At 40.1% G+C, this 9739-nt stretch overlaps 2 protein-coding genes across 2 annotated transcripts; one reads left to right on the top strand and one right to left on the bottom strand.

Moving 5' to 3' along the window:
* Nucleotides 1-239: 239 nt before the first annotated feature.
* Nucleotides 240-3964, bottom strand: LOC112454322 (neither inactivation nor afterpotential protein G). Its single transcript, XM_025015625.1, has 9 exons — nucleotides 3584-3964; nucleotides 2920-3122; nucleotides 2269-2628; nucleotides 1879-2049; nucleotides 1659-1812; nucleotides 1410-1531; nucleotides 1021-1204; nucleotides 665-887; nucleotides 240-583 (listed from the first exon to the last, which is right to left on the bottom strand). The coding sequence occupies exons 1-9, from the start codon at nucleotides 3702-3704 to the stop codon at nucleotides 448-450; spliced, it is 1674 nt and encodes a 557-aa protein (XP_024871393.1). The 5' UTR covers nucleotides 3705-3964; the 3' UTR covers nucleotides 240-447.
* Nucleotides 3965-4988: 1024 nt separating this feature from the next.
* Nucleotides 4989-6102, top strand: LOC112454337 (probable ribosome biogenesis protein RLP24). The gene is made up of 2 exons (XM_025015656.1): nucleotides 4989-5105; nucleotides 5424-6102. Exons 1-2 carry the CDS (start codon nucleotides 5025-5027, stop codon nucleotides 5868-5870), a joined length of 528 nt encoding a protein of 175 aa, XP_024871424.1. The 5' UTR covers nucleotides 4989-5024; the 3' UTR covers nucleotides 5871-6102.
* Nucleotides 6103-9739: the final 3637 nt, after the last annotated feature.

Here is a 9739-nt window from a genome sequence, read left to right as displayed (position 1 = left end):
AACTCTGCCATCGCAAAACGATCCCGGACGGGAAATGGGGGTTGAGAGAAATCCTTCGAGGAGGGAATGTGTAAAAAAAATTATAAGTTTCTTTTTTTCTTTATACTCCGAGCGCGGACGGGGTGGCAGGGATTCGTGGCTATGCCGTTGAGTGTAACTCACCCTTTTTGTTTGTATAAAAATTAATCGAAATTTAATTAGATTATTAATAACTGTTCGATTACTGTAAAACAAAAGAAAACTTTACCATTAATTATAAATTACAAAAAACTTGGAGCACCATGGATTTTTTTTCATTCGCTAATTGACCGTTCCCTTTGTATCCTTTCCCTAAATCCACGATTGACGACAAATCATAACGGGTAATCAACAAACGAAGTGGCATGAATTGCAAACGTTATTATTTTTACAATCGTATATGTTACATGTCGTAAAATAAATTGGATCTCAGTTAGACGACCGATTTAAAATTATATCGGACGCTCGTTCGGCCATCGCGACAAGAACTGAATTCGGCGTGCCGGAAATTGGAGATGGCACTACGCTGGCGTCCATTATCCTCAATCCACTCACGCCTTTTACCCTAGAGAACGTAATTATAATTTTATTACAGTTACTCCGCTCATCCTGTACAAGACGTCCCCGTAAATGCCCCATCGTTTACCTTAATTCCTCATCTACAACCGCGTCGTCGTCCGCGCTTATTTTGCATGTGCCGCACGGATGGTAGCTCGTGAGTCCTGCGATTCTCATGACGCACTCCGAATAATCGACGTCCCGATAGTCCTGTCGCAAATGACGGCACTCTTCGAAATCGGGGACGTGGACCTTCGCGCCGTATTCGCGAAAGAGTCTCGTATCAAGAGTCTCCAACGCGAAGTTTATAGCTTAGCGGATAATCAAAATTAATTGTCAGTCAGTTTAAATAAATTTACGCTAAAGGGGTGGAAATAAGTTCTACAATTTACTCTTTTAATGAGGGTAAAATTTGTTTCAGCAACGTGGAACGATCACGTTTACCTCGATAGGTACACATTACGTCGTCGGGATCCTGAAGGTACGCGGGATTAATTTTCGGAGGGTCGCGGATGTCGCTCGATCTCAATGTTATGCTTCCACGACTCTTCGGTTGCAAACACGTGACCAGATATATAAATCCCTCGTGCATGCTGTCATTATACGACGGAAATAGCGATCTAAACGTCTAATGAACGATTGTTAATTCTCCTCGAGCCATGTAACGATCATTAAATTGCAAATAATAATCGCTAAGAATAGAACATTGCAATCACACGTAACGAAAAATACGATTGTCCGTCGAAAAGCAACTGATTGCGATACGTTATTTTAGTCCGTTAGTAACGTTAGTTAAAGTCCAAATATATAACAGCTCGGTGTGGTTCATTCACCTCGGTCTCGAAATTTGAGATGGCCTTCAGCAATTTTTCCTCCGTGGACGCCACTCCGAAGAGGAGGAGGCCACTGTTATTAGCACGCCCGAATCCCATTACGCCGTTAGTGGCCAACCATCCTTTGACATGCAATGAAAAAAAAAATAAGGTATACGGCGAAATTACAATGTCGGACCGCATGAAGTGTGTGTCTATAGACATCGCAAGTAAATGACAGCGTCGTTATTGGCGCGTTATCGCATTTACCGGTTCCGAAGGCGAAATAATTGAACACCTCGGGTACAGTTTGCAGCTTCACGAGCGTGATACTGACTCGTTCCCGCAGATTTACGTAAACGGGCACGTTCAGATGATCGAACAAATTTCGACCTACCTCGGGCAGATCTCGCACCACGGGTATCTACAGATCGAATTTATTGTTTTACTCGAAATCGAAAAGTTTCACAGTGATATTCTTATTTATCACCTTATGCTTCTTCAATTCGCCGATTGGTCCTATGCCAGAAATCAAGAGTAACTGCGGAGTGTTGATAGTGCCCGCGCAAAGAATTATTTCCTTCCTCACGCCGATTTTCCCCACGGAGCCGTTTTTATATATTACTTTAATGCCATCGGTTTTGCTATTCTTGAAAAGTATCTACAGCGTATCGAACCAAAAAGTCAAAAATGTATATTTATGTGAACAAAATTGAAGGGCTAAGATACGAATAATTATTTTCAATAGCATTTTTTTAAATATAATTATTTTCTGGTATATTTTTATACTCTTTTGAGTGGAGTTATGTTATTGAAAAAATAGATGGCTTATCGAAGATTTTTTCTCTCTAGCGTGATATATAAAATATACTATGGAGACCTTGGCGACGAGTGTATTCATCAGAATATGTAAATTTTTGCGATTCCAAGCCTTCCGCAAATACGCGTGATGAGTACTCCATCGGGCTCCGTTCTTCGCGGTGTACATCGCTTTTCGCAACGACACGTTATCCAGCTTCAATGATTCCTCGGCCAGGACGAAGGCCTTCGTTAGATACTCTTCCTCCGGCATCGGGATAACGTTCATAATATTGGACACTTTTTGAAAGTAGGGAAGCAAGTCGGCGTGCGACCAACCCTTCGGCCATCTCTTGTAATCCTCGGGCCTCCCGAAAGAATGAACGAGATAATTAAGCTGCCCGCTTCCTCCAAGTCCTTTTCCCCTTGGCCAGTTTTGTCTCTAAACAAACGTGACCAATCAGGGAATCCGCCCCGTCGTCAAAAAAATGATTCCAAATTCGGGAATTTTCGAAATATTGATCGTTTTGTACTGCACGGAAAAAATATTTTATAAGACGCGTAGCATAATCTTTTAGATCAATACTATTACTGCTATTATATTATTCGTCAGCGCGTAAAACGTGCCATATTTTCGTGCTTTGTGAGAGTTACGCTATGTGGGAGAAAATATCTAGAGAAATCGTTCTCGCGAAACGGAAATTCCTTCACCGAAGGATAGAGCTTTAATTACATAGCCGTGGAGCCCTCGGGACGAGAAGACTTGCGGCTCCGTTTGGTAGGCCCAATCGACCTCGGTGCCTTGCATCATCGGCGCTAAGAGCGGCATGGTCGATAGCCATCCGAAGTATCCGCCGGCCTCCACGAGCAAAACGGTCACGTTCGACATTTCCGAGAGCCGTGATGCAATCACGCAGCCAGACGTACCAGCGCCGACTTGAACCCCGCAGCAACAAAAAGCGCAATTTTTAGTCATACGTAAAACTCGTGTGGTTGTTTTTCTTTATTCACTTCGTGACACGTAGAAAAATGTTAGCGGTAATACGAAATATTGAAGATTTATTAAATTGAATTTTAAAAATATGCAAATTTAAATTAGGGATACAAAACAAGCAGCATTCGAAGGCGCGCAATTGACAACTTTGTATCTCAAATTTCGCTTATAAAAAAAGAAAAGGGAATCGTATATCGCAATTGATATTTTCCGCCCGTTTATTCTGAAGCATCTAGAAAGCAGCTATCAATCTAGCACAATGCGATTTGCGCCAATCCTCTTTGATTAAAAATCGATGCTCCGTGTTTCGGAGCACGAAGCGGAGGAGGAAGAGTGCTGGAATCGCGACGAGCTGAGGGTGCCCCGGCCGACTCGACGAACATAAATCGAGAAGCGAACTCACCGACAATGTAGTCGTAATGCGTCTCAGGATAAACAACGACGCTGGCCGGCTCGCGAAAGTAATAATGATAGAGCAACGACGCCAGCAGGATTGCGATCGAGATCGATACGTGGCCCCACATGCCTCCTTATCGAAAATCAACAGCGAAACACGTTCGGCCGACGGTCGCCGCGCGACAATACTGAGACAAACGTGCAAGACAACGCGGAACTGCAGCGACTACACGTTCGATCCCGATATTAAATTAGTAGCTCTCCGTTCGTAATCGATACTAGTCTATAAGTCTAACTCTATAAGCGGTCCGAAGCATCGCGACAACGACCGGCAGCGCGGCATCGGGAATACGTAATTGTTATCGGGTAAAATCGTACCCGATCGGCCTGTTGCGTTAATATGTTTATTAAATATCGCATTCCTTTCTCTCCCCTCTCTCTCTCTCTCTTTCTCTCTCTCTAATCCCTATTTATAATTTTAATTGGCTACAATTGATATTCTTGTAACATGCGCGCGCGCACACTTTTCAATCATCCTCTCTAACAATCGGAACAATCCTATAAATGAGATAGCAATCTATAATACCAAGTTTGTTTTAGTACTCTATTATAATTTGTGTATTTGTATTCATATATTTGTTCTATTTTAAGCTATTTACGAGTCTTTCCAATTATTCCTCGTTAATATCCTCTTTTTAATTGCTAAATACGAAAGGAAAGCGTTTTCCGATTTTTAGGAAGCTTGCGTTATGACAGAAATAAATCTCTGTGAAATTAACATCCTATTTTTCTGAAAACTGTTATATAATTAAAAGAATTCTCTTTCTGATACATATTCCAATTTACCAAAGTAAATTATAAGAACAAAAAATAATGTCTTCAAATCTTTCTCAAGTAAATTTTCTACTAACAAATAAGTATTCTTTTTATTTTAAAATGTATAAAAGATCCTGGATCGCGTGAAATTTAATTGTAATAACGTCTTTCTTTTGCAAATTATGTTCATCGCCCATTGCAGTGATCTCTATTACCGGATGCTGACATTTGACCATCAACGAGATAATATGATTTAATTTTTCTCTTTTTTGTTACATCGATTATCTCAAACATATCTTAATATTCAATGCTAAGGATCAATCGCTCTATTGGGAGCTTTCCAGCAAGCGACACAAGTCGACACAAACGTCGTTCTATCTTTCTTTTTTGGCAATGAGTAACAAAGACAAAACGACACTTGTGTCGACTTGTGTTACTTGCTGGAAAGCCGCTTATCTTTACTAACTCACGTAAAAGTCATCGATCATTTTATTTTCATCTACCGATAACTATCCTGTCCCACCATCTGTTTGCCCATTCAAGAACACCGTAGTCAACCGCGTGCCTACACTGCCCACGTGGGCCGAGTGCCGAGAGTGAAGAGTCTCTCAAGTCTCACAACTTCTCGCAACATGCGTATAGAGACGTGTTATTTCTGTTCGTCCCGGATATATCCGGGACATGGGATTCAATTCGTGAGGAATGATTGTAAGGTAAGAGCTGCACAATTAATCTAACATTAAATAACGCGATAAACTTGTAGAGTAAAAGAGTATACGTGTATAGCGTGTATATTGATATTGAAATGAGGTTATGTTCCTCGTGTAAACATCGTAAGCATCGTAGCAAAGTTAGAATATAAAAGTTTTCCTCTTGCAATTGACATTTTTCGAGTATCTCGAAGCAGTGAAAAGTAAATCTCTTTTTTAAAAAATTATCGCTTTCAGTTCTTAACAATCTCAGCTAATTTTTGACGATTGTTTCTGCTTGTCGAAACGACACATCGCTACATTTTGTAAATGACATTACAGATATTCAAGTTCTGCCGCTCGAAATGTCACGCTGCCTTCAAAAAGAAGAAGAATCCCAGAAAAGTCAAATGGACCAAAGCCTACAGAAAGACCGTTGGCAAAGAATTGGCAGTGGATCCAACGTTCGAGTTCGAAAAGAGGAGGAACGTACCTGTCAAATATAATAGAGAATTATGGGACAAGACTGTACAGGCGATGAAGAAGGTGGAAACTATTAGGCAGAGGCGACAGAATCTGCACATTATGCAGCGATTACACAAGGGAAGGGAACTCGAGCAGGAGAGAGATATCAAGGAGGTACAGCGTGACTTGTCTCTCATCCGTTCGCCAGCTGCTGGCCTCAAAGAGAGGAAGAAACAGGAAGAGGTGGCCGAAGAGCAGGAACAGATGCATGTTGAGGAAGATTCCGGCAATGAACTTGAAGCCGAGGCAGTGGAAGCGAATTAAATCGTTGTATATATTTTTATATAGGTCTAAATCATCTTATTTTCGTATCCCACAAATTATTCCCGCAGTGTTAATAAATTATTTACGACATACGTTATAATAATTCTCTCTATATATAGATACCGAAGTAAATAATTTCTGTATAGATATTTAATTTTTATTTGTGTAACAAAAGAAAGCGAAAGATTATCACTGCGAGAACACTATACAAGAATAAAAAATATAAATAATTTTTTTGTTTACTGTGTATTCGTTCGATCTGGTACTTTTTCAATGCCAAATAAAAAGTAAATGTTATACGATATTTATTCTCCGAATTTTTCTTTTTTATCTGAAAATTCGTGTTTCGAAACTCTTTAAGAGATCTCTATAGATGGAGCTACTAGGACCAATTGTGACTGTGAGCAGACTAAAATGTATTCGGTTTAACGCGGTTGTACGATTCTTATTCATTCCATCCATTCATTCATTACATCCGTTTTATGACCGTCCATACATTTTGCGAAAGACATACCGGCCGTACAATATTCTCGTCATAGGGAACACTGTAATAAGTATAATGTTCCCCCATTATAACACGTAATTGTACAATGGGCGCGCATTAAAGCTGTGATATTCCGAGGCTTTGACATCAATCGTCTGGCATTGTACGCGAGCACCGTTTCTCTTTCCACATTTTGCTACGTGTTAAATGCGTAATTATGACATCGATAATACTTACTTGCCTATCGCGTACCGTCTGAATAGCTCGGACAATACGCAGAATTTATTGCATGTGATATAGACACCTTTTATCATAAAAAAAAAAAAATAGAATTTTATCGTATAAAAGAATTACAAGACGAATTACATACAAATTGTCAGAAACATCAAATAATATGGTGACGTCTTAAAGTCTAATGGTGACTTCGATCAAACTTCGATTAACTTAATTGATTATAGCTTATCAAGTAATACAAGTATTATTTTGTTAATATGAATGAAATTATTAATCTAACATGTATAAAAAAAGGATCAGACCAAGGACAACGAATTATGTAGTTAGAAAAAACTTCAAGCATTTTTGCCGATTGAATTAATCACTTATTTAATTACCTATTTAATCACCTATTTAATTAATCGGAGTTTGATTGAAATCGCCATAAAAGATGTCTTATGGAGATGTCTTAGAAAGATTTCGCTATTTGTTTTGCCATATGTATTCTAAGTAATTAATAAATGTTGCGGTCAGTGCATAATATAAACAGCTACACATGTTCTTAAAAAAATATCTTATAGAAGATAATTTTTTGATCTATTTTTAGAAAATCTTGAAGACGTTTTTAAAACACACGTGCTGCTTCAAATGTATGTTAAAATTATCCCTCCTAATCTATGTTGTAATAAATTAAATGGGATCTTTAAGGGTTTTCTTGTAGAAAAAAAAGAAGAGGAAGAGTCTTCTATTCAAAATTTCTCAGTGGCCACACCACGGACCCGTGTGCATCGCTTCTTTTATGACAGGACACGGGCTTTCATAGAACCCGCACGTCCCCGAGGTGCGACCGCGCCTCGATGACACTGTAAACACTCGCAAGGTGTTTCCAGCAATTACCAAGCAAACTACGGCGCGATGTTTGCCCGCGAGCGAAAAGCCTTGTAGGACGCGTCCAAAAGGGAGCACCGCGACGGGCTCGGGACGGCACTCGTGTTACGCGTACAAAAAAATATTTTTACGGGCGTGAGCTTGCAGATTCCCCGAGGAGGAGGACGCACCGCGACCGATCCTTTCGACGAAACGATCTTTTTGAGCCTCGCCGACGACGACGTCGGCATCAACTTAAAACTGAAATCGTCTGGTAACGCGACGCTGATCGGCTTCGGATCGATTGTAGATGACAAATGGCGATGTGTTTCTTTTCATAGAATCAGAAATATCTATAGGTGCGTCACACGGAGGATGAAAATATAAACTCGATGCGTGTGTAAATTAATCGCGAATTAGTCGCGCAAAAAAAATTGTGTTCATTAAAAAAAAATTTTTTTTTTAAATAAAAAATGGGATTAAATCGTGCGATAAAATTAAATGTTTGAAAATCGATGTCGCAGCGCGACGAAAAAAGAAGGAACAAATTGCAATTTTTGGAATACGAAATACACGCTTCTTACGGCATGTGCTGCATGCGAGAATTAAATACGTCACGTGTGCGATCTTCAAGTGCATCTTTCCCGAGTACCTCTCGAGGATCCTTCGAGAAACCGCGTGCGCGAGTATTTCGTACGGGATCCGAAATTCGCGACCGAAAGAAATGCTTTCGGCTACGCGCGATGATGCGCCGATGTTTGCTGAGGAAACAGACAACTCCGGAGTACATGACGCGCGTGTTACGAATCGTGATACAGTGTACGGCCAAATAACAAAAAGAAAAGTTATACGTTGTACGCGTGGTTGTTGTATCTACTTCGGCCGATTGATCAATAATCAATGTAGTACGTCTGATGAAGCCATTCTCGTATCAAGCAATGACTTATGTAGAGCATTTTGTACGTAAAAGAGAGACTTTTCCCCAGAAAGAATTTGTACCCTGCTAGTAATTAGATATCTATATTATTACTACATCTTCATGTAAAAAATAACTGTCAACAAGCGCATGTTTTTTTCTTTCAGTATTAATTGCAGGAGACGAATGTTTTACGAGTATTACAACTTTTTTTTTTGCGATAATTGATTTGTCATTAATCACGAGATAGAATATACTTTTTTATTGTTCATTTAACAATTCCTTTTTTTGTCGCCCACGTAACTCCGGGACAAGCACGAGAGGAACGTCGAAGCTGTTGACAAAACCGACATTATCCGGGTACTGTCAACGTTTATATAATCATCGTCGCGTATCGTAGGAAGGTCCCTGTAATAACATCTTCTACTGAGGTCACGAGAGCAGCATAAATAAATGAGGCGACTGCGTGAAAAGACTCGGGGAAATAGTTTGTTCGGAATCCCGAGTCTCCGGCATTTAGTTGGACAATATTATTTTATGGCGACCCCAATAGGTCCTGGAAATTCCTTTAGATCTCACCGATCCGCAGCCCAATCGTAATTATTGTACCCGCGTATACATGGCGAGACTCGATTAATTAATACGCAGCGTGCATTTCCTCGAGCCTTAAGAGGCACCGATAATCACGGAACGCTTTTTAAAAAGGCAGTATTTGTACACACAACATTTTTTATCGACCCGTTAAATCTGGTATGAATCGCGTGGTTGCTCTTCCAGTGAACCGCATTGTTACCAAATCGCCTGGAATCATTAATCTTCGCTGTATGTTTTCTTAACGCGGGTGTAGCTTCATTTTCTCGAGCTCGGTCGCGTGGAAAGCTATAACGGTTCGAGCTCGTAAACATCACAGCTAAAAGGCACTAAGCTCAGACGGGCACGTTTAATTAAATTTCGATGTCGCCTCTTATCAATGGGATTCAAAATGGGATGAATCCATCGATAAAGACCTAACTCATGCCGCTTTCACCGTTGCTTTGGAATTCTTTTCTCTCTCTCTCTCTCTCTCTCTCTCTCTCTCTCTCTCTCCCTCTCTCTCTCTCTCTCTCCCTCTCTCTCTCTCCATACATTACACAGGAATGATAAAAATATAACCAACACATCGTTAAAGTCAAGATATAATCGTTAGATATGAGTTACTTTGAAATATTGTGCTTTAAGCTTAATGCTCTTTTGAAATTGAATTCTTATGCGATTTTTGTAATCCTTAGCCCCATCGCGATATGGATAATTTGTCGTTTGGGACGTTTGGGAATAATTCGGTTCATTTTGTCACAGCCACGGTTGTACAACCGTGGTCACACGTACCTTTACCACGGAACATAGGATTTA

Source organism: Temnothorax curvispinosus, unplaced genomic scaffold (assembly GCF_003070985.1).
Source record: "Temnothorax curvispinosus isolate PA1 unplaced genomic scaffold, ASM307098v1 QBEX01005011.1, whole genome shotgun sequence".
NCBI lineage: Eukaryota > Metazoa > Arthropoda > Insecta > Hymenoptera > Formicidae > Temnothorax > Temnothorax curvispinosus.
Note: the sequence above shows the minus strand (reverse complement) of the source record. Positions and strands in the feature narration are given on the sequence as shown.

What these genes read in the sequence shown, in the direction of transcription:
- LOC112454337 (XM_025015656.1), top strand. Translation starts at nt 5,025, where the DNA reads ATGCGTATAGAGACGTGTTATTTCTGTTCGTCCCGGATATATCCGGGA. An exon ending in TCGTGAGGAATGATTGTAAG is followed by an intron (nt 5,106 to 5,423) that starts GTAAGAGCTGCA and finishes ATGACATTACAG; the next exon opens with ATATTCAAGTTCTGCCGCTC.
- LOC112454322 (XM_025015625.1), bottom strand. Translation starts at nt 3,704, where the DNA reads ATGTGGGGCCACGTATCGATCTCGATCGCAATCCTGCTGGCGTCGTTG. An exon ending in TGAATACACTCGTCGCCAAG is followed by an intron (nt 2,050 to 2,268) that starts GTCTCCATAGTA and finishes GATACGCTGTAG; the next exon opens with ATACTTTTCAAGAATAGCAA. An exon ending in GCGAATTGAAGAAGCATAAG is followed by an intron (nt 1,813 to 1,878) that starts GTGATAAATAAG and finishes TTCGATCTGTAG; the next exon opens with ATACCCGTGGTGCGAGATCT.